Source organism: Oncorhynchus mykiss, chromosome 12, assembly GCF_013265735.2.
Source record: "Oncorhynchus mykiss isolate Arlee chromosome 12, USDA_OmykA_1.1, whole genome shotgun sequence".
Taxonomy (NCBI): Eukaryota; Metazoa; Chordata; class Actinopteri; order Salmoniformes; family Salmonidae; genus Oncorhynchus; species Oncorhynchus mykiss.
This window is the reverse complement of record NC_048576.1, coordinates 26,384,582-26,410,488: the sequence shown is the minus strand read 5'-3', so window position 1 is coordinate 26,410,488 and position 25,907 is coordinate 26,384,582. Positions and strand designations below refer to the sequence as shown.

Here is a 25,907-nt window from a genome sequence, read left to right as displayed (position 1 = left end):
TGACCCTAAGCATACTGATAAAGCAACACTTGAGTGGTTTAAGGGGAAACATTTAAATGTCTTGGAATGGCCTAGTCAAAGCCTAGACCCCAATCCAATTGAGAATCTGTGGTATGACTTAAAGATTGCTGTACACCAGAGGAACCCATCCAATGAAGGAGCTGGAGCAGTTTTGCCTTGAAGAATGGGCAAAAATCCCAGTGGCTAGATTTGCCAAGCTTAGAGGCATACCCCAAGAGACTTGCAGCTGTAATTGCTGCAAAAGGTGGCTCTACAAAGTTCAGACTTTTTGTTTTATTTCTTGTTTGTTTCTTTGCATCTTCAAAGTGGTAGGCATGTTGTGTAAAGTGAATGATACAACCCCCCCCCCCCCCCCCCCCCCTAAAAATCAATTTTAATTCCAGGTTGTAAGGCAACAAAATAGGAAAAAATGCCAAGGGGGTGAATACTTCCGTAAGCCACTGTATGTTTACACTGGGGATGGAGGGATGGATTCCACAGTGAACCAAATCTCAGCTCTTATTATTTGTTCATTTATTTGGCAGGGTAAGATGACCTTGATGAAAGCGGAAGGAAATCCCATTTCAAAGTTGGCAGATGGAAAACAACAGACTATTGATCGTACATGAGACCATAGAGCCCAATGTGTGTGTTGAAGGCAATGGAAGTCTGTCGGTCCCCACTGCTTTTATTTTCCTGCTTGTCAAAAATATGTTGAGTGAACAAAAGACTAGTTTGTTCTCACTCACATTAATGAAGACCACCTGCCAGTTAATAAGAGGACGTTATCGTGACACGGAACATTGGCTTTCCTCAAGATCGTCTGAATGATTATGAAACACTAGAATTATTCAAATTACTTCTGGGTGAACAAATTTTCACATTTGCACCTAACTGTAGGCCCATGCCAACACTTCAGAATGTTCTGAATAATTTATAGAAATCTATTCTGGCTATCTCTCTACCCAGTTTAATTTAGATGTTGAGCATGAATGACTGTACAGAACGTGTTATTTATCATGTGTTTTCCTCACATTCTACGGAGACCGCTTCTGCTTCCAAAGAACTTAATTGCTCAGGAAAAATGTGCATACAAATTAAAGAGGTTTAACCTCTTTGTATTACAGAGAAAACAACATTTTACATTTAAATCGATTGAATGATTGGCAGAAGGAAGCAGTTTCCCTTGTTAAAAGCATTTTTCTGAATGCTTAGTCCCCTCTTGTACTCCCTGTTCACCCACAACTGTGTGGCCGCACACGACTCCAACACCATCCATAAGTTTGCTGATGACCAGATGGTGGCAGGGTCTACAGTCAATCACAGATTACAAAAAGAAAACCAGCCCCGTCACAGACCAGGATGTCTTGCTCCCAGGCAAGTTAACTTTTTTGCCCACTTTGAAGACAATACAGTGCCACTGACACGGCCTGCTACCAAAACATGCGGACTCTCCTTTACTGCAGCCGACGTGAGTAAAACATTTAAACGTGTTAACCCTCGCAAGGCTGCAGGCCCAGACGGCATCCCCAGCCGCACCCTCAGAGCATGCGCAGACCAGCTGGCCGGTGTGTTTACGGACATATTCAATCAATCCCTATACCAGTCTGCTGTTCCCACATGCTTCAAGAGGGCCACCATTGTACCTGTTCCCAAGAAAGCTAAGGTAACTGAGCTAAACGACTACCGCCCCGTAGCACTCACTTCCGTCATCATGAAGTGCTTTGAGAGACTAGTCAAGGACCATATCACCTCCACCCTACCTGACACTCTAGACCCACTCCAATTTGCTTACCGCCCAAATAGGTCCACAGACGATGCAATCTCAACCACACTGCACACTGCCCTAATCCATCTGGACAAGAGGAATACCTATGTGAGAATGCTGTTCATCGACTACAGCTCAGCATTTAACACCATAGTACCCTCCAAACTCGTCATCAAGTTCGAGACCCTGGGTTTCGACCCCGCCCTGTGAAACTGGGTACTGGACTTCCTGACGGGCCGCCCCCAGGTGGTGAGGGTAGGTAACAACATCTCCACCCCGCTGATCCTCAACACTGGGGCCCCACAAGGGTGCGTTCTGAGCCCTCTCCTGTACTCCCTGTTCACCCACGACTGCGTGGCCAAGCACGTCTCCAACTCAATCATCAAGTTTGCGGTGACACTACAGTGGTAGGCTTGATTACCAACAACGACGAGACGGCCTTCAGGGAGGAGGTGAGGGCCCTCGGAGTGTGGTGTCAGGAAAATAACCTCACACTCAACGTCAACAAAACTAAGGAGATGATTGTGGACTTCAGGAAACAGCAGAGGGAGCACCCCCCTATCCACATCGATGGGACAGTAGTGGAGAGGGTAGTAAGTTTTAAGTTCCACGGCATACACATCACATACAAACTGAATTGGTCCACCCACACAGACAGCATCGTGAAGAAGGCGCAGCAGCGCCTCTTCAACCTCAGGAGGCTGAAGAAATTCGGCTTGTCACCAAAAACACTCACAAACTTCTACAGATGCACAATCGAGAGCATCCTGTCGGGCTGTATCACCGCCTGGTACGGCAACTGCTCCGCCCACAACCGTAAGGCTCTCCAGAGGGTAGTGAGGTCTGCACAATGCATCACCGGGGGCAAACTACCTGCCCTCCAGGACACCTACACCACCCGATGTCACAGGAAGGCCATAAAGATCATCAAGGACAACAACCACCCGAGCCACTGCCTGTTCACCCCGCTATAATCCAGAAGGCGAGGTCAGTACAGGTGCATCAAAGCTGGGACCAAGAGACTGAAAAACAGCTTCTATCTCAAGGCCATCAGACTGTTAAACAGCCACCACTAACATTGAGTGGCTGCTGCCAACACACTGACTCAACTCCAGCCACTTTAATAATGGGAATTGATGGAAATTGATGTAAAATATATCACTAGCCACTTTAAACAATGCTACTTAATATAATGTTTACATACCCTACGTTATTCATCTCATATGAATATGTATATACTGTACTCTATCATCTACTGCATCTTTACGTAATACATGTATCACTAGCCACTTTAAACTATGCCACTTTGTTTACATACCCTACATTACTCATCTCATGTATATACTGTACTCGATACCATCTACTGCATCTTGCCTATGCCATTCTGTACCATCACTCATTCATATATCTTTATGTACATATTCTTTATCCCTTTACACATGTGTATATAAGGTAGTAGTTTTGGAATTGTTAGGTTAGATTACTCGTTGGTTATTACTGTATTGTCGGAACTAGAAGCACAAGCATTTCGCTACACTCGCATTAACATCTGCTAACCATGTGTATGTGACAAATACATTTGATTTGATTTGATTTGGTAGGCCTGATCACCAACGACGATGAGACAGCATATAGGGAGGAAGTCAGTTACCTGGTAGTGTGGTGCCAGGACAACAACCTCTCCCTCAACGTTATCAGGGCAAAGGAGCTGATCGTGGACTACAGGAAACGGAGATCAGAGCACGCCCCCATTCACATCAACGGGGCTGTAGTGGAGCGGGTCGAAAGCTTCAAGTTCCTCAGTGTCCACATAATTAAGAAATGAACATGGTCCACAATCACCAACACAGTCGTGAAGAAGGCATGACAACGCCTCTAACCCCTCAAGAGGCTGAAAAGATTTGGCATGGGCCCTCAGATCCTCAAAAAGGTGTACAGCTACACCATTGAGAGCATCTTGATTGGCTGCATCACCGCTTGGTATGGCAACTAACTGTTTGGCATCTGACCACAAGGCGCTAAAGAGGGTGGTGTAGACAGCCCAGTACATCACTAGGGCCGAGCTCCCTGCAATCCAGGACCTCTATACCAGGCGGTGTCAGAGGAAGGCCGGAAAATTGTCAAAGACCCCAGCCACCCAAGCCATAGACTGTTCACTCTGCTACAGCATGGCAAGCGGTACCGGAGCGCCAAGTCTGGAACCAAAAGGCTCCTGAACAGCTTCTACCCCCAAACCATAAGACAACTGAACATTTAATCAAATGGCCACCGGACTATTACATTGACCCTTTTTTGCACTGAATCTCTTACACTGAATCTATGCACAATCACTGCACTCACACACTCAGACATTATTACACTGACACTCCAACACACACTACATATGCTCACACCCACACACACACACATGCACATTGATGCCACACACACTCACACACACTTTCACATGCTTCACATACACTGCTGCTACTCTGATTATTATCTATCCTGACTGCCTAGTCACTTTTACCCCTACCTACATGTACATATTACCTCAACTACTTCGTACCCCTGCACATTGACTTGGTACAGGTACTCCTTCTATAAAGCCTCATTATTTATTACGTTACTATTTCTTACTTTTTAACTGTGCAATGTTGGGAAAGGACTTGTAAGTAAGCATTTCATGGTAAAGTCTACACCTGTTGTATTTGGTGCATGTGACAAATAAAATTTGATTGGATTTACCTATGATATCTGTGCTCCTCTGTCAAAGCAGCGCGATGCTTCAACACAACAAAGGCAAAGCATTGTAACAAATATCTCACAGTTTCTTTTAACTTTATAGCAGAGGGATAAATCTCCCAAAAGTATCCCTAAATGTTTAAATGATGAAGCATTTGTAAGTTGAAACGTATCATTTTGGTCCTGCTGGCAGCTCTGACAATAAACCCATGCATATTTTGTCTGCTGTCCTGATTGGCTTTGGATCAGTTGTGTACGTTTGGCCGCGTTCAGCTGTGGAGCTGTGCAGACAGGCATGATAAACCATCGACCTTTATTACATTCCTTTTCACCCGAGGTATGAGAGCTCTCGGGTAAGTCTGACTCAACAGGTTGTTATGGCGGCGCTCTTCTTCCTTCTATGCAGTTAAAGGAATAGGACAGAAACAAAAGTTCAAAGAAACACACATCAAGAAAAATGTCTGCCAAACCTTCATATTGAAAGAAAACCGCACTGTGGGAGACTTGGCAGCTGTCCATGATGTGAGGGAAGGCCACTTTTTCCAGAACATCTGATTTTATTTTGTCCTGCAGCAGAGCCAGAACCCTTGGGCCCAAATGACTTTCTAAACCTATATAAACTTCAGCATTTTCTGCTTCCCCGTAAAAAAATACCATTCTGGTGACTGAAACCCTAGCAAAATAAATACAAATGGATCTATCCAATATGCAGAAATCCTGCTCTTTATCTGCGGCTTGATCTCAGCCTAACAGCTAGGATTTTAATTTTTCATTGCCACACTTGAGCACCGTGTCTATCCACATTACTACTCAGCATAATTAAAAAAGTGGCTCAGTGTAACTTTCTCAAACCAAAAGGGAAAAACAGAATGTGTGTGTGTGTGTGTGTGTGTGTGTGTGTGTGTGTGTGTGTGTGTGTGTGTGTGTGTGTGTGTGTGTGTGTGTGTGTGTGTGTGTGTGTGTGTGCATGAGTGTGTGTGTGTGTGTGTGTCTGTGTGTGTGTCTGTGTCTGTGTATGCATGAGTGTGTGTGTGTGTGTGTGTGTGTTTATGTGTGTGTGTTTATATGTGTGTGTGTTTATGTATGTGTGTGTGTGTGTGTGTGTCCACAAAAATTGTAAAGGCACTAACATTGTGTTAGTCCCCACAAGGTCAAATGCTATTTCTAGTGGGTTTAGGGTTAAGGTTAGAATTAGTGTTAAGCTTAGAATTAGGGTTAGGTGCTAGGGTTAGGTTAAAGGTTAGGGTTAAGGTTGAGGTTAGGTTTGGGGGTTAGGGAAAATAGGATTTTGAATGGGACTGAATTGGGTTTCCCCACAAGTTTAGTAATACAATACTGTGTGTGTGTGTGTGTGTGTGTGTGTGTGTGTGTGTGTGTGCGTGCGTGCGTGCGTGTGTGTGTGTGGTGGAGCATTGTACAGAGAACAATGGTTTCACAGAGTAGGATACAGTATTGGAAGCAAAACGATGACCTTTTGGCATTGAAGGTTACAGTCAAATCTTGAACACTGATAATAAAGACTAGAGCACAAAACCAGGAAACAGGGGTCATACTGTGGCAAATACTCCTTTTCCCACAAGTCTGAGCATCCTCACCTTTGTTGCCTGGCTCCACGGCCCCACCACTGCCCCCCTTCTTATTTGGTTTTGTGGTAGTCTCCTTCACAACGTTTTCCTCTTGGCTGGGCTTCTCTGTTATCACTGGGTCTGGTACAACTGTGTTCGGGTCTGCAATTTGGACGAAGAACGTTAACAAAGTTAGATTCCAATGTGAATATTGTAAATGCTGTTGGTCCTTTTAGTATCATTTTCCAATAAAGATTTGAAATGGGGCGTGGAATGGGAGCCATAGTAATCAGTTCCTTTGACCCCAATTTTATGTCCTAATTAAAGCCAATGAATATAAAGTCTGAGGCATGCATGACAGTGTCTGCTATAACCTGACAAATGAAGCTATAAAATGACATTAGTCGTTTTTTGCGGTAACACTTTAATTGACACATAGCTTCATAACACGTTATGACACGATCATAACCATGTCATAATATGTCATAACAGCTGACAACCTGTTATAATGTGGTCATAACAATGTCACGACACATATTTAGACCTATTGTGACACACAGTATATTGTGTTATTTTATGGCTGGTTATGACACCTACATAAGAGTGTCAAAACCAAAAAAAACTACCACACAAGGCAAAATATTCCATTACACCATAGCCTACGTGTCAACTGTATATTTATGTTTGTTTTTTATTGACCATATTCAATTATATTAATTGCACACAGATTGATGTCAGACACGCACCTACCCCAATGCTCTGTTGCTGATGACTGGGATGAATGCAGGAGCAGATTTCAGGAGCAGGACAAGACACCCTCTTTTTGACTGATATAACGGCATGCAGGTGATAGGCCTATCTGGCTTATATGATTATATTGGCCATAATGCTTCTTGAAACTGTCACAAAGTGAATTTTCTTAGTCCAAGTAAAGTGACACAGGGTGGTCATAATGCTTCTTGACAGTGTCATAAAGTGTATTTTCTTAGTCCAAGTAAAGTGACACAGGATGGTCATAATGCTTCTTGACAGTGTCATAAAGTGTATTTTCTTAGTCCAAGTAAAGTGACACAGGATGGTCATAATGCTTCTTGACAGTGTCATAAAGTGTTTTTTCTTAGTCCAAGTAAAGTGACACAGGATGGTCATAATGCTTCTTGAAAGTGTCATAAAGTGTATTTTCTTAGTCCAAGTAAAGTGACACAGGATGGTCATAATGCTTCTTGAAAGTGTCATAAAGTGTTTTTTCTTAATCCAAGTAAAGTGATACAGGATGGCCATAATGCTTCTTGACAGTGTCATAAAGTGTATTTTCTTAGTCCAAGTAAAGTGACACAGGATGGTCATAATGCTTCATGACAGTGTCATAAAGTGTATTTTCTTAGTCCAAGTAAAGTGACAAAGGATGGTCATAATGATTTTTGACAGTGTCATATTTTCTACAAGTTATTTAAAATATGATGGGAAAAAAACATGACTGTAAAGAATTCATTACAAACAAAGGATTTTCTAAACAAACTTTTGAACAAAAGGAAACTTCTTAGCAGGGAAAACAATTATCTGAATAAATAATTTGAATAAATGTAGGTCTCATAACCAGCCATAAAATAATGTAATATACTGTATGTCACCACACGTGTAAATATGGGTCATGACAGCTGACATGTTATGTCAGCTGTTGTGACATATTATGACATGGTTATGAGTGGTGTCAAGTAAAGTGTTACCCTTTTTGCATTGTTCCCCTGAGTGCCATCAATGTAGAAGCATAAGGGGAGTAGTCTGAATACACTGGCATTAAGGGAGATTTCATCGACTGGAAAATCATTGAAGTGTACATGGGAGGCTGTTGGTAGGAGTTAAAGGAGGACAGGCTCATTGTAATGGCTGGAATGGAGTACATGGAACAGAGTCAATACAATATATAGAACAGAGTTTCTATATGCTTGATGTGTTTGATACCGTTCCATTTATTCCATTCTAGTCTTTACAATCAGACTTTAAAATGTAATCTGGAAAACTATTTTTTATACTAGATTGATAGTAAATGTACCAATTATATGACAAGGGAACAACAGTCCCAACTTTTTCATTGTCAATAATTCCATTTTGCCCATATTCTTGATAAAGAATGTTAAGCTCTCTGGCTTGAGACCACAAAAATCAACCAAATCTGTGAAATAGCACTGCTAATAATAACTATCTTGAAAATACTGTGATTGAAAAAAAATTTGTTTAGAGGTTAAATTATAAACAAATATAGGTTCATTATAATTTCTACACACTTTCTACCTGGTTTTAGTCGCTACCCATTCAAAACCTAATTTGGGTCGATACCCACCATTTGAGAATCACTGATCGAAATGGCACCCTCAGTTTTCTCAGTTTGATTACAGTTAAAATAACTATTGTGCCAGAAGCATTGGTGGTGTGACGTCTGCTACTGCTGACTGCTGGTTCCTAATGTGCAGCACAACATATGGGGCTGTCAACAACAACTGAAGTATCTCCACCCCCAAAACAATATCACACATCTTAAAATGACAGCCTGTTTAAAAACTAAATGTCACATCCATAGCTATAAATATCAAAGTGGTCAATTCAGCAGTTTCAAACATCGACAGGCCTTGCTCTAGCTCATTATACTAACATTGTAAAAGCTTTGGTTAGAGATGAGAGAGAGGCCATCAAAGCCATCAGCCTCCATTTAAACTAACCAGCATTCGGTGCCACACCATCTAATTTCATGGGTTAATTGACATCTGATAATTACATAAAATTCAATGTTCACACACAAATCAATAAATTAAATCTCAGTGTGCAGTAATACAAGAGTGACTCAGTATGAGGAAGTGCATCAGCTGACTCTGACACAGTCTGTTGTTACATGGAAAAGTCTAAACGGGGTCCTTGGGACATCCCAACTCTGAAGTCATCCCATTGAAGTTGACATTACAAAGGGTTAGGTAAGATATATGGTTAGGGTTAAGGTTAGGTTTATGGTTTAGGGTAGGGACGTCTCAAGGATTCCGGATAGCACTAACTGTCGTTACATATTCAGATATTAGTCATAATCTTCTCCAATCATTGACATTTTGGTTAACAAATGCATTTTGTTAGAGACAAAGTTCTCTCCATGAAAAAGATATGCATACCATTATTCTTTATTTTTACCAAGGGATTAGTACTGTGCTGTATATCATCTTCTTATAATATGTTGTTTTGTTCATTGTTTTGTGTGTTGTTTACAATCATACTTTAGTGACAGTTGTCCTGGATGAGTCAGTGTAATAAAAACAAAGGGGCGATACTATTTCCTCATTACTTCATTGTATGTGATTTGTTTCTCTGTGTCCACATTATTTGTGGCAATAGAGTTTCTATGACTCACTGGTTGAAAATAAGACACAATCCTTCAGCAAACACACAGCTGAATGTACTATGACCTAGCGTCAGTAACGTCATTGCTCCAAATCATAAAGAAATAAACCGTTGCATTCCAACCGTAACAGCCTGCACAAGACAGCAATGTTAATGACATAGCCTATTTAATCTTTTAACTGTTTCCTAGCTCCTATCATAGTGGTTACCGTGTATTAAACACAGCTTTACGCAAACAAGTCTTGAGAAAGACAAAAGGAATGTCAAACCAATGATGATAATTATTATCTCAAGTCAGCTATAAAAATAATCCCCAGCCTATGCCTTAACAGCCCATATGTGTAGAATCAGAGTCTTATCGGCGGACCCTCTCTTTGTGGTTTGTTTGTTTTGGATGTGACGGGGACTAGGGCAGGGTTTTAGACCGACCTTGACACTCCTAGCCTGACGCCAGACCCAGATGAGTGGGCCAATATACCAGTGAGGGGTTAAGGAGAGGGAGAGTGCACGTGATGATTGATGGTATCTATATGGGGACCCCCGTTTTTTTCTCCAATGGTCTCATCTGTTTTACACGGCTGATAGTGCATTCGGTATATGTCTTTATTCCTTCATCACATTGATTTCTGCTGAAATGGTTTGTGTTGGCCTCGTAATACACTGTCAGTGTGGTAATGTATTGAGACAAATGCGTATACATGTTGCACAGTGTTATTTATAAAAGCTAGTGGGGGCATGCCATGGCAGATTAGACAGCCCACATCACATCAATGTAGACTGCCTGGGAACTCTTGCCCCACTTATCTCAATGCATTGACATTCTGTTAAGGAGCACTCGGAGGTTGCTGCCTCATTTGGATAACAATGTCAACACTTATTTGAGTTTGTGACACTGTGTGAGAGACGAGGTTTAAATATGTTAAAGAGAGTGACAGTGTGTGAGAAACCTGGACTCTTCAGGCAAAGCAATCTCATTCATGTTAGACCGACAGGCTGTCTAAGTAATAGGACAACAGGTAGCCTGTAACATGCTCTCCGAGAATGTCCTGAATATTTTCCACAGCTTTCATTTTCTCATTGTGTGAGCGAGTTCTTTTGATATGTGTGAGAAAGTCTTCAGTGTGTCTCTGTCTGTATTTGCACAAGAGCTTTTCTTTATTTTCATCTTTCCCTTCTCAAAAAAAGAAAAGTAAAGAATGGAGTGAAATGTGATGTCTGAGGCCCTTATTTTATGAGCGATGAAGTCACTAGACGACTCTCCACACACTGTGAGTAGCAGAGCGGAGTAGCCCACTGTAAAAAACAATGTCTGGTTGTCTGGCTAGATAAACAATAGTTAATGAAATGCTCCTCGTAATGACATTCCCCGTACAAAGCTTTCATTATCACTCATCCATAGTTATATCCTGCCTGGCTCTATTGTGACTACCTTTTACTCTTTTTCTGGTGTTCCAGCCAGTCCACAGAGACGCTTACTTACCCTGGCCCACTTTCATGACGATCTTCATGGAGAGGGTGTTGCAGACCCCTCCTTCCCTGTTCTCCAGGCCCTCCAGGGTCCCATTGGAAGTGGCTGTGATGAGAGACAGGAAACAGCATTGGAACATAAATAATAATTACAGACACTCAGAATTAATGTACAGCTTGATTGTTCATTCATGAAGAGATCTCTATAAATCTATATATATGGCTATATCACCGCACACTGATGGATGCAATTATTTAATAGATAATTCTAAAAACTAGACAATGGTTGCTGTCCATGCCTCATAAGATATCATCTAACCACTTGTGCTGAGAAAACACTTTTCTAACCCCATAATATAGATACAGGTATAAACCTGTTGATGCTTACAACAGGTTTTCATATTTTAACTGCACACTGGCAATGTCCGCTTGGGTTGTAGTTTGAGCACCACATAAATACAAGGCTCTTTATACATTCTTCTTGTGTGCGCTGCGTATATCTGTACACGAGGAAGGAAATGGATGATGAAAATGGATGATGAAAAGCCCTTGAGTGGGCTCTCATCTTACTAAGACATGGCTGTGATAGTAATCTGATCCCAGGGGAATGTGGTGCTTTCAAAACACTGCTGAAATCATACATGTGGAGAGAGGAAGGTGTACACACTGCACAGTTCAACATTTTTACGTGTGGTAATCACATTTTTACCCACCTTCCCCCCCTGACTCTCTACCCCTCCTCTCCAAAGCTTAAAGAGGTTTTTGTTCTTTCCTTTTTGCTGAAGAAATGTACCAAACATTTGGCAAGGCAAGTTATGCCAGAAGCAATTATGGCGAGCTGCAAATGCCAGGGGCTTAGCTTTCTCTTTCGGCATGCCCTGTAATTAGAGACTGGGTGGCACAGTGGCCTGCAGCCCTTATCTCGGAGGGGCTTTCCTTCAAATCAATACCCACTGAGGGGAGCTGAGGAGGCCAGGGGAAAGGGGAAGCCAATAGGGTCTCTGTCTCCCTGTGTTGCTCCTGTCAGCTCTGCTTCCCAAGGACTTAAGTCACAGAAACGGGGCGCAATTGGAACTCTCTAGTCTAAGTTGGGACAGAAAAGACCAAGGAGTGTGAATATGGATCGGGTTCTGGATAATTCTCTCAGCCCATAGATACAAGGGGGCGGTTTCCATGCCAGTGAAAGCCGGTGCCCCGCCCTGCCCCGTTTGATTCTTTTCAGACCTGCTCCGTGGGTATTTTCACCTTCAGAAACCTCCGCTTTTTTCTCCATCTGCTCCATTCTCCTCCTCACAAGGCACTAAAGGAACGGCCACCTTATTAGCTGGTCCAGATTCCCCCCTCATTAAGAGTCATGAATGAGTTGCCATGTAGGAGAGTGTTTGACTAATAAGGTCCCTCTCCAGGAGAATCAAAGCCCCTCTCAGTGGAGCCCAGTCACAATGGCGGTGGGCCGGTGAGAATGGGGCATGTGGCGCTGCTCCAGCAGAGGTATCCCACCACACCACTGGCTCAAATCACCAACTGCTCAACAACACAGAATGGGAGGCCTGTGAACCTGATTTCTCTCTTTCTTTCCCACATTTAGTTTTTCATTCTTCAAGGATGCAATTAGAAGACAGAGGACAAACCAAACTGGGTTCATTACAAACATTTTGGATTAGCAAATCATTCTTATGGCGTAGCCAGATAGAACAAACGGAGAATGAGTTATTTTGTTTTACAGGCAAAGCTTAAAAGGAGCTTACATTGACGCCAATGTACTAATGAGACCCTGCATATATTGGCAGAAACATTATAATGAAAACTGATTCATTAAGGTATGGAGCTTGAGAGGTATAGTGAGAAGACAATCTCATTGACTATTGGCCCATGCAGGGATTAAACGTGGAACCTAGCCTTATCAATCTACAAGCCTTGACCTTAGCTGATTACATTACCTGCCTGTCTCCTTCACATTTCATGCTCTATCATGCAGGGTAATTTCTGTTACTCTCTCTCACTACTACTACCAATTGAGACCTCTCCATCAGCCGAGAGAGGCCCCAGCAAACTAATGTCGGCTTTAAATAAAAGTGACAAGCTAACCTTGAATGGTTTGATGGAGCAAGGGAAGAAAAACCCTAGACAATTCATTAGTCTTTTCTGATTGCATTGACCACGAAATAGACTCAGCATGTTTCTCAGAAACCAACTGTTTCAGACATCCTATAGTTGTCCTGTATTCCACAAATAGAACCCTTCACTTGATAGGTCAACTTTTAAATAAGGTTCAATGGGAATTCTGTCATCGAACATGTGGAATTGTCTTATTAGGTTAAGAGCACTCATGAAGTGAGAACGGATGCGTTAGAAACAGGAGCAATCAATAGCTTACAGCACTTAACCCGAAGAACAAATTGTGTTTTAGTTTACAGAATGGATCCTTAACACTCTGTTAGTGGAAGGTTGAGGCGGTGAGTGGAAGAGAGCTCTGCTGCCTTGAATGATGTCACAACTATTAAGATGCATAGGCCTGGGAGAGGTGCCAGGCTCCGACCGAGTCATCATGCACAGTGTGAGCATGCCACCGTGCCCGCGAGAAGCAGGGCAGAGAGACAGACAAGACAACTCTATCCAACAAGGCCTCCAAATATGGCCCACTCTGCTGCCCATCAGAGGAACACTTTGTTAGATTCTAGGAAAGGAAATCACAGCATCACTGAGGAAGGATAAGGGAATTATATAACATGCATTGCAGTTGTCTGCTATTGTTGCAAACACTGTATACTGTTGTTCACCATTGCAATGAGGAAACAATTAGTTGGTTCAAGGACAACCTTTGAACTGAGAAAACATAATTTAACACAGGATATGAAGCAGGGTGTGGTCATCAGCAGTCCCATCTCTTCCACAGCTGCTGATACTGACTTCTGTTTTCAAGTGAACTATGGGGTCATGTTTCACAACTTATGGGGCTCTGAGATGTTGGAAAGATATCTCTGTCTTGCAACAACACCGTTCTCTATGATTCACCTTCAGCAAAGCTACTGCTCTCGTGCAACGAAACAGTCTGGAAAAATAGTAATAAGGACAATACTCAAACTCGTCCGTTTTGGGGGTACTAGGAAAATGTAGTCGTTTGTCCCTAACTGTATTGTAGTGTACCAAAAACATATTGAGGATATCTTGAGATGAACAGATCAGTTTAGGGACTGGGGACACGTCTTGCCTGACAGCCTGTAGACAAAAAGATCCCTTCTTATCCAATAGATCGATGATTTAAGTTTATTAAAACACCTCTTTTCCGTTATCTGTAACATTACTAAACTACTGGTATTTTACTACCTCAAATTATCAGGACAAATGTTTATTTATATGTACAGAATGTGGATCAAATAGTGCATAGTCCAGATCTGAGAATTATTTTAATTCTACTATTATAGCTTTTTCAATTCCATTGTGTGAGACCCCAACTAATGTATAACACAATCTAAAAATGATCTACTTCGGTTTAGATAGAAGCATCATGAAACCTCTACCCCAACAACTTGGTGAAATCATTGTTTTGGACCCATCTTCCTTCACAGACTCAATGAAATGATGACCTCTTCCCCACTCTCCCTACTGTATAGCTACCACAAGATAAGGACACAAATGATAAAAAATACCCTTCCGTTTGAATCATAGCATGGTTGTTTGGCTCCTTACCACTGGGGGAGGAAAGCAACTGGCATTAGCACATAATTAATTTGCCAAGAATATGCGCTATATGCTTTAGTGTGTTGCTCTGAGGTAGGCTTCTGTCATGACTGTAAAATAAATGGTGTGCCGTTCTAGGTTTTTTCCTTTAGCACCTCTAATTAACTCCAACATGTTTCCTCTTGAATTATGGTTTCTGTCTTCACTCCGAGGACAAAAAGTCCCAGACAAGCATGCATCATCTAGCAGGCTATCATACAGTACTTGTATGCAACTGCAACAGCACGGATACTGTGCTGCTTGTTTAAACGTAAGCCAATCTGAAGGGAGACTTGTTTACTCATTGTAAGACTGTGGGTGAGGTTATGAAGCAAGACAGTTTGTTATAGGGTTGACATTCTCTGTGGTTTATCCTCATTTAGCCAACAAACAACATACGGAGATATCTCCAAGCTTAACTGTCATTTCAGTTTGTATGGATGTTCCTCTGAGTGCAGCCAATACCACATCACCACATATACACCAATGCACGTAATATTTAGAAGCAAACACGATGCATCCAAAAATGGATCTTCTGTGTGTACATAGATCAAATAACAAAGACACCGTCCAAAAACAAAAAATCATGCAATCCATTTTGAATTCTCAATGTGCTCTGTAGCATGCTTCTAAAAATGCGTAGACAGGCACATGTACAAGGTCCTGTACAAGTGTTCACTGAGCAAGAACATGTACTCATGCATGCATGAATCAGCATGTGGCATACAAGGTCCATATGTACTGTAATTATTAAACATTTGCAAAAATGTCAAAAATGTCTCAATAAACAATGTTTTATTACATATTAATTTAGGGGTATTACAGAACTCTCCTATATACAGGACCACATGCCAATAATGTTTAGGCCACAGCTTCTGTATTATTTCCTGTAACTTACTGTAACTACTAGTGGCATCTTTGCCCCAAACACCATCTGAGATGTTTGAGTTCTGCCCCATCTGACAGAAACACAGTTAATCTGTTCCAGTGGTGACAGGACCTTCACTGACCCATCGCTTTAAAACCTTGGGACAAACGGCCAGGAAAGGCACAGAGAAAACAAAGCAAGCAGATAGGTGATAGGCTTAGGGGATAGAATGGGTCGTTGTAAACTCAACTCCCAGATGAGCACTGACAACTGTGTTCCAAGGACTACGCCAGGCAGCCACCCTGACAGAAACTGGAGTGGGATTCAGCATTCTGAGACAAGGACACGGCTACTCTGACCCACATCATACAGACACACAGGGGACACTGGAAACATTGGCAGCTAGCTACTCTGTCCATATAGAAAAACATATGAAAATCTGGAAAAGTAAGAAACTGGTATGTTATGCAGATTATAATTATAATTATATGCTTGTGAAATGTTGAGAACATTTTGGACTCACTCTATCTTTAGGGAGAAGCTTGGTTTTGGCCGTGTTTACGGTCAGTAAGATATTAAGATGCTAAAGATTTGGGTTAGGACTGGAAGCAGTTATTTTAGGGCTTCAATGGAGAGTGGCTAAGGCCTAAGGCTGTCCCATCAGATCAGGCACAGTTGACCAGCCTGCTGCCAAATTAAGCTGAGGGTCTGGAGGGGAGATTTCAGCGCTGTTGTGAGATTACAGCACACTCAGCTCCGCCAATGATATTAAGGACGACCTTTAAATCCCGGGTGCCAGCTGCACCATGGGAGCTGGGAGTCCCAGACCAGGAAGGGGGAGGGGGAGATCAGCTGCGCCGCTGCCACCGTCTCCCTGCCTCACATCAGAATGCGACCGCAGGCTCACTACTAGACATCAGAACCAAAGCAGGGCTTTGAAAGAAATTAAGGGAGAGACATTTTTTATTTCTCCCGCTGAACCTGTCAGCAGGATCTGTGAGGGTCCCCATGGCTGCTAAGATGGCTGTAGGTGTATAGAGGGCGCCTGAGAGGGTGCCAGTGTTTGAACAGACATTTAATTGTGGGTTATGAGTGTTGTCTTTCAAGCACATCCGGGAGAGACATGTGCTCAATATTTCCACAACAAGGTTCTGTATGACTATAAACACTCCAGCAAGGTAGCAATAATGAAAAGCCCTCAGATGTGTCTTTTTTTCATTTTGACAGCAGTCAAGTGTAAATTGAAAAGTCAACATTTACTTCGGTTCCATGTGACTTCATTTATGTATTGGGTTGGTTGTCTGAGCTTGACAGGGACCAGGGAATGACTAGTTTTGCCCAAATCCCCAGTTTAACGGGCATAGCTGTAATTACACACAGAGCACAGATCAAAGCTGTAACCCATGTTTAAAGATGATGCACAGGCACTGTAATTGTTTACCGTTGGTGAGGCAGCGTTTTTTCACAGAAATAGTGAGTTGGAGAGACCCCAAAAGACTTGTTCTGGGTAACTCTCTACCACTGTTCACTGAAACCCAAACTCGGGTGCTGCAGAGTGACAGAGGAGACGATGCCTCGAAGGCTCATCCTGCAAGCTGTGATTATTTGATTTCGCTCAAAGGAAACTACAGAGATAATATACAAGCCTTCAAGAGACACCAGAAGGGATTCATTTGAAAACTACTGAAAACTAACATTTGATACTGCTGAATACAGCTTTCAAAGATCCTTTATTCTCAAGGTCATACTAAAATAGGGATTTTACAAGGTTTACAATGGTTGAGAGGGGATGTCATTTTTAATTCTTGTCCAAACTGATTCACGTCGAGTGGGATCAAATAGAATGGGATCAAAACAGTTTCAGATGTAATTAAAACAGAAATCGTGACGTGAAAAGTAGAACGTAATGGCAACATGTTTATTTAACCTATTATTTTCTGTGCACATATTTATCTCCGTGCTGCATACTTCCAAACAAGATGAAATCCCTCAAATGAAAAATGAAACAAAAGATTTTCTTTAAGTAGGCAGAATTTAGGTGTACACAAGAACCTTTGACTTAGGTTGTGTTCTCTAGGGACAAAGTTAGATCTTTCTTTCTTTTCTTTTCCTACAGAAATCTTGGCGCAATGTAGGGATGGAAATGGCATATTACTTGAATGGTGTAGCCTCACATATCGCTTTTCCTCCAGTGGAGAGAAGCCTGCCAGCATTCTAACACTGGAACTGAAGTGCTTTAGCGTCTATTCACTCCCTCTCCAATGCGCAGATGTGATATTTAGTGTACTGTGGGACTTTGTAGCTAATTTGGTAGAGCATTGCTAGAGCACTGCGCTTGTAACGCCAGGGTTGTGAGTTTGATTCCCGGGACAACCCTTAAATAAAATGTATGCTTGCATAACTGTAAGTAGATTTGGATAAAAGCATCTGCTAAATGCCATATATTATACCGTCAGATGGACTTTACACTCTCCAAACTCTTTTTCCATGGGACAACTCAAATATGGGGACAACCCCCATCCTACTGTATATACAGCATAATTGTAGCGCCATGCCTCACCACATCACATCCTGTGAACATACTGCAGTTCATCTTCAGTATAACAGGTGAGACAAACGTTAAAAAAAGCCTTCAGATGTATAGCTTTATGGTACACGTATATAACTTGGTACTACCACAGGCTAGAACACCTACAATATTTCATCACACACACACTCACAAACACATTTGTATTACTATCCTTATGGAGACCAAACGATTGATTCGCATTCAAAATCCTATTTTCCATAACCCCTAACCCTAACCTAAACCCTAGCCCCAAACCTAACCCTAAGTCTAACCCCAGCCCTAAACCTAACCCCTAAGCCTAAAATAGCCTTTTTCCTTGTGGGGACTTGCAAAATGTCCCCACTTGTCCAAACTTTCCTTGTTTTACTATCCTTGTGAGGATTTCAGGGATATCCGTGTGAGTTAAATAAAGGTTAAATAAATAAAACAATTCTGGTCGCCACAAGTGTAGTAAAACCCCCCAAAAACACACTGCTATCCACCGATATATGGGTTCTTCAAACATTTGTGTCCTCACTCCTCCTCAACTACTGTGCTGCAGAGTGTTTGTCATTTGATATTTGAACTCAAGCATCGTCTATGATAGGAAACACATAAAAGTGTCATGCAGTCCCCCACCCGGCAGGAGGTTCATCGAACCAATAGACTCCACTAATTTCCATAGACAAATCACAGCCTCCCAGGACTGTGGTCCGGACTATATCCTTATCTTTTATTTATGTTAAAGTGATGAATGTTTAAATGAGAAAAATGGCATCTTAACTTGCTCCCTGTAAAGTCACACCATCCATTCTGTACAGGATTGACAGCCCTGGGACTAAACAGCCCCCTTACAATCCAATAGATGTCAGGAGCATTTATGGATCAGTGCAAATGGTGCAATGAGATAGCAGTGGGACAAACCTTATCAGACCCTTATACACTGGACAAGATGGAGCTGCTCCCAAACTGGTATAAGGAATACATGGGGTAGAACTTAGGACATATTACATAGTTTGGTGGTGTGTGTATGTACTTGGTTGTGCTTGTTGGGTGGGCGTGATAGATATGTTTTGTTTCTCTCACTGGGCTTCTCTACTTTTCTTGATGTTTTCTATTTCTAATAAAACAAATGGTCTTTTGAAGGACAAAGTACTTACCACACAAGAGACACTGTAAAAGCAGCTCAACGTGTATTCCCACAGCAGCCTGTACCAGGTCTCTGGACACAGAAGTACCACTTAATATTGATTGTCTAACTGTGTGGGTGGTATACAAGCCACTCCCTATCATACAGCCTGAGAAGCCAGGAAACCTGACATGGCTGGTTTTCCAGCACACAGAACACACAAGGAAATTCATGATGAAGCATATTTTCACAATTATCTCATAGTTATTCTTGTCTGAGTGACTCTGAGGTCTGAGTAAACATATCTCAAATATCTTCTCCAAGGACACGCTATCATCTACTCTACAGGGATATCTAACACTTTGAATTACTGTTCCAAGACGAACTCCAGTATATTATGATAACGTCAACAGAAACTTCAACTTAAGACATTTTACTCATATCAATGATATACAAAACAAATCATGGCTCTTAGCACCATGTCGTTTTTAAAAAAATATTTCTAAATATTTCTACTATTTTCTAAACAACTTTGAGAAGTAGATTCATAGAATGAAAGGTGGAATGCCCACTGAGTGTTTGCTTATAGTTTTATCTCAGATGTAATGAGAAAGGAAGACAACATTAATATTTGTAAGGACCTGTGGAGAGGTGTTAGACATTTTCAAATTGAGAGCGACTAGCAATATCCATGTTAGCGCATCTATTTGTTTTAGAGCATCAATAGAGAGTTTGCTGAGACATCAAAGACTGGGAGAAAGGCTAGTTAGGAGGATGTTTTGCTTCCACACTCTATTGTTGCTCATAACCAAAGACAAATGACAGTAGATTGAAGAAAACTAGGCACGCCCCAATGTGCAGCCCTGTCTATGATGGATCTGACAGCACCAGCACTGACCTTTTCATAGTGCCCTTCTGATTTCATCGATTGATGGTTAAAGTCAACAGTGACTTGTGAAACCCTAACACATGAAATACTTTCCACAACAACCGATCCTTTACCCAGGACTGAGATGGATGGTTTAAAAAGAGGAATTTCGCATCCAGCTAGAAATCCCATTAGCAGCAACACTTTTCTCTGATTATGATTGCTCTCATTTATCTTAATGATATATAAGTGAACACAACTACTGCAGTCATTTTCAAATTTCAGATCTTAATGGACTATTATTCAAAATTACATTGTTCCAAAATAGTGAACTGTAGCCTACCATTTATAATCGCGGTGCGTGTTCTAAGGCTTCTCCTAGCAATTTTATTTAAATGTTTTAAAAAATATATCTAGGATTTTTGGCCAGTTTGTTGGAACACTGCAAGCTTGATCTTACATGGTGAGCTTTCTGAAAGAACATTGACTTAATACCCTCTCTCCTCAGCTCCCTAAAAGCAGGAATTGGTGTTAAATTAGCCTTAGTTTCAGCTGTGTATGCACAGGGAGCAGGGGGCGCACTCATTACCCTACATAACACGCATCATCACTACGTCCCATCATGCCTCACTCTATGGCCCCCAAAGGCCAAGGTGACCTTAGGGACATCGCTATGGCAACAGGTAGAGGATCTGATCCATGTGGAGGCGCAGATGGTTCAGTGTTTTGAAGAAGCAGAGACTGACCAATAACTGAAAAAACAGCTACTCTCTGAAGAAGCAAAGGTCAACTTTAATAATCTCCACAGCTCCACACAGGAATCTCATAAAAAGCTAAACAACGCTAGTTCATTCTCATCTTCACCCCTACACAAGTGAAAGGAGAGAAGAGGGTAAAAGTAAAACAGAACTGCTCTAAAGACTAGTAATGTCGAAAGTAGTTTGCTGATTGGGCCCCTTTTAAGAAATTCAAGCTTTCAATGAGGTCAGTTCATAATTTTTTATTTTTTTTAAAATGATCTAAGATTGGATGTATACCACGAAAGCAGAGGCTTCTGGAAACAAAAGGAAAGCTTGGCTTATGATCTAGACAGCGCCTATGTTTGCAATTAGATAAAAAAATCAAAAGCACATGCTTTGTTGGAACTCCAAAGCCTGCGATCAAATGTGTTGTCTGGAGAGCGAACGATAAATATGCGTCTTCTAACCAAAACGCCCATTACATTCACATCAAGAGAGTAAACAAGTCAAGAACAGGGAAGTGGATAAACCAAAAAATGCAGATCTGGTAGATATACGTTGCTATTTAACACACAGGATCACACTATTTTATGGGACAACTGACTCCTTTACATTTCATATGACTGACAACTCTATGACTGATTTCTATTTTCAGTTTAAAAAAAGGTTATTCACTGCACACTGATTCTGTCTGATATAACTCAAGCTGTTGACACTGTGGGTCACACAGAGATTTAGGAGTTTAGTTACCACCTCACATCATTTGAATAAACATCTGAATAGGATGTTCTCAACACTATAACAGCGACCACTATGGAAAGCCCCTTGGTTCCACCTCAGGGAAACTTGACCCCTCTCACATGGCAGCCACTGTAAAAGAAAATGAACCCGGTAATTCTCATTCTTCATCTGTGGCATATGAAAAATGTTGGCTCGGGCCAGCTCCAAAAGCTGTGGCTGCATAGCGGTACATCAAAGCCAGGGTTATGTCCTCAAAATCAGAATCATCTGTTCTTTATTCCAAAGTGACCGGCTATTCAACTTCCTTATGCATCCCAGTCAGCTTCGGAAGGGCTCTGATCTCACCCTCAAGGTGCAGTCTAGGCCTGCGATAACTATCAATAAATAATCAGAGGCTCTTTTAGAATAAACCAGGCCCTAGATAATTAAACCCCGAGCAAAAGTCCTACACTCCAGCACCATTGTTGTGACATGTGCAACACAATACACTTAGGCATTACAATTTTCATTACGCCTACATTTGGATCTATTCCTGATTTTTTTAAAAACATTAGGAGTATCCAGGGACCAGTTGAACTAGTGATAAAAAGAGAACCTTTCAAATGTAAATTTCCTGTTCTTCATTTTTCAGTCTTTTCCAGCTTTTTAATACTTCTCTAGAGAGCATGACATTAATGTTTCCAGGATCATGCTTTTCACATTATCTTCTCTCTTAGACAATACCAGACCCTTTTTTTTCTTTTTTCTCACATTTACGCCTTTCAAAAGTCAAGGGAAAGCCAATTTCATTTGATGCCAAATGACAGTAATTACACTGTATAAGACATGACAATTAACTCCCAAGTTTCGCAAGGAGACATGCATATTCTCCCATGGCCTACAGCCCGCACTGCATACATATGAAGAATATTGGCCCAGTTGTGTATCTCTCGTTGCATCTTGGCCCGTGTGCGATGAGAGACTGTCACTTTAAGGTCTTAGACTGGTAGACAGTGGAGATGTCATGGTGTGTCAGAGGTAAGATGGAGCGCAGCAGATGACATCATTCCTGGGGCTGGGCTGAAGATTAGAGTCAGCTGTCGGAGGGAGCCTCCATGACAAATCTCCCCCTTCCCCTCCTGCATCCACAGTGCTCAGGGGGGAAATGGTGCTATATCTGGCCCAATTACACTGTGATTCCCTCTACCTCAGTGACAAGGCTCATGCAGCTCTCTGGCTGCTTCCTGACTAAACTGCTATGAAGGACACCTCGAGAGAGGGTTTACGCCGGGAATGGAAGACCAAGAGGAATCAGGACAATAGATACGAGGCAACATGGGGAATATATGATCGGTGCAGTCTGTCATAAAAATGGAGTAATGCCTAAGCAGCTGTTTTGCTGTGTTTGTGTTTCACATTGATTTAAATTCCTAGAGGAAGGCTTTTGAGTCAAGCTCAGTTAGCGAGCTGGACCAGTAACAGAGACCAGTTAACTGGATACACAAGTAACATGGCCTTGTGATAGAAACCAGTTCACCAAGCAGCAAGCCACGGAGTCAAAATTAACAAGAGACTAGTCAGCCTGTTGAACCAATGACTAAGCATCAGTGATGTTCTGCTTGAATAGCTCATTTCTGTCATCTTTTTCTTGATAGACAGATTTTTTGTGTGTAACGTATTCTAATGTTGCGAGTACTATAATCAAGGTTCCCAGTGGGTGTAACATTTTAGAGAAGTTATGGCAGCGAGAGAGGATGCTAGCGGAACATGATGAAAGAGTTTAATTGTAATCGGGCCCAGGATTGAAGATCTTCAAAGCTACTGTGAATTCTACAGACACAGAGCTTTATGAACTGAATCGAGAAGAGGCAGATTATGGGAGAAGCAAATGCACTACACATGGTGTGAGAGCCATGGAAGTAACAGATCCAGGAAGACGCTGCTTCGGAAGGCTTTGTTGTGTTTTTCTGGAACAGCAGGGGCCATATCAAATGACTCGGGAGACATAATGTGGATAACTAGTCACATTTTAATGTTGAAAATCATTCAAATGGTTTGTTTGCTTGAAATTGTACTCATTATATTTATGTAATTGTTCAAATCTGTGGTTTTCTGAGGAGCTTCAAGCATTTCTTTCACAATACCTCGCTTGTAAGTGTACTATAGTGCATAAGGTCTTGTTTTTATTATCTTGTAACATCTCCATACTCAGCTTTTCTTGCACACATGTCCTCTTCTGCCCCTACAATGCACTGGATGGAAATTCAGGCTGTGGTGCCAATCAGCTCAGTTTCCAGAGACATTTAGTAGATTATGGCCATGTCCTGCCAACAGCCCACCATCCCACCCAGTACACACACACACTCTCCCACTTACACACACAATTACATATGCACACACGTACGCATGCAGACTCACGTACTATATGTGCACACCCCCACACACACTCACACAAACAACACCACGCACATCTCGGTCTCTCTTTCTCAAACCCACTCATGGGCCTCCAATCCCCCACCGAAACTGGAGTGGCAGCTGTCACAATGTGTCACCATCAGCCGTGGCAGGTAACAGGGAATCAATCAGTGTGCAGATTAGAAAATAGGTTCTCCCAACAAAAAACCTCCATAGACATACACATTGTTCAAAGTAGGGGGATGTGTTGTCTTTTGAAAAGAGCATGAGATGATTAGCATGGAAGAACTCCATGCTAAAATGGATTTTTGTTTGGGGGATTGTTTTTTTTCTATCTGGGAGTATAATCACTTCAGTATGTCTGTTTCTTTCTACTGCAGCCCTGTGGTCTGGCCGACTGGCCCTGCTGCCAAATGGTGGTCAGGCTGGAGTTGACATCAGTGGGTTATCACTGACACCCCTCCTGCTGAGACTCGCTGACCCTCTGCACAGGGGCACACAGGGAAAGACCCACCACCACAGGGAGGGGGGTAGGTGGCCACCACAGGCCCATACGGATCATGTCGTATGTTTACTGTGGGGATGAACTATGTGGTGCAGCCAGTGCAAGAACTGACTCCCAACGCACGGCATATGAGAAAGCTATACCAGTGTGCATACAGTCAACAAAGATAATCCTCTCCATGTCCGTGAACACAGTGTGAGGGAACTATACCAAAGAGCATATCTTTTGATTCTGAGGTGAGAGTGAGATAAAAAGTTTATGCTTAGCCTCCTCCGTGTGTTGCATTCCCACCCATCACTGGAGCAAATTAGAGGCATTATCTCTGGTCTAATGATGTTTACAGAGGAGTATAAAAAAATGTGATGAAGCACTATGGCTCCTCTGCCACAGAGTAATAACAAGTATGTCATAGAGCAACAGTTATTCTGAGCGACAGAGTTAAAATGCACACAGAGCTGGAGCAGCTGGGTCACATTGCCTTGAGACATTTATATAAAAGTGCCAAGGAAGTTTAATCTTATCAGCAGAGTGATACCTAATAGAAAAATCGTTATCCCAGAGTTAGATTGAGACGTTTTGGCATACCAATTGAATATAGTGTATGATGAATCTGTTCTGTCTGAGGAGTTTTCATGGTCAGCTGTTTTGAGTCAAAGGAAACAAAGATCTGACCTCAATAGGGAAACTCTTCAAGGTACTTTATTTTCCCTAACGTCATAAGAACTACTTGGGCCCATAAAACAGCTTTATATGTCCTTGATACAGTCTAAATGTAACCCCTATGATATCTCACAATTTTCTGGTGAAAGAAAATGCAGATATTTTTCACATTTTTGATTCAATGGTATTTGACGGTATTTTATGTTTTTAAATAATACAAGTTTTCAATATGCATTATGACTAGTAAATTACCCTAGGCTGGCAACAAATACATTATAAGTGGTTTCAATGGGGCTTTCTCTATTCTGACTGTTCTATACTGTTCAATCCAACTTAATTTTCAGCATTTTCATAAATGTCAGCATTTCCTGCACTTTTGTTATCATTTCCAAACGGTGCCACGCAGGGCTGCATGATATGGGAAAACAAATCTTGGCATAGTTAACTGGTGAACTGCTGGAATCATGGAAATACAATTATTATTCAAATTCTTTAGTTGGAATTAGGGTTGCAAAGCCACCAGTATTTACCAAAGTTACCAGAATCTTCAGTAATTAACAGACAATCTATGGCAAACTATCGTAACTTTGGTCATTTATACTTGAATAACTTTTAAAAAATGTATTCATATCTACTTTTATTGGTTATATATGTGTCCATATTGTCCGTGAGTTTGTAGTAGAAAGAACCTTTGGTTAAAGAGAAAATAGCCTAATTAATGCAAACAAGCATCTAATCAACAACAGGATTATTTTCTATTAACTCTTCCAAATATTGACTTTTCTTCACAACTGCCACCAGTTTGACGCCAAAACATTGACAAAAAATA

At 41.6% G+C, this 25,907-nt stretch overlaps 1 protein-coding gene across 1 annotated transcript in view; it reads right to left on the bottom strand.

Annotated features, from left to right (window-relative positions):
* LOC110537279 (ephrin-B1) overlaps positions 1-25,907 on the bottom strand; it is a 69,070-nt gene that overhangs the window by 6,406 nt on the left and 36,757 nt on the right. The window contains exons 3-4 of the mRNA XM_021623204.2: positions 10,919-11,011; positions 6,088-6,219 (exon numbers count right to left, since the gene is read on the bottom strand). Coding sequence (XP_021478879.1) covers positions 6,088-6,219; positions 10,919-11,011 — 225 coding nt within the window. The remainder of the gene's footprint in view (positions 1-6,087; positions 6,220-10,918; positions 11,012-25,907) is intronic.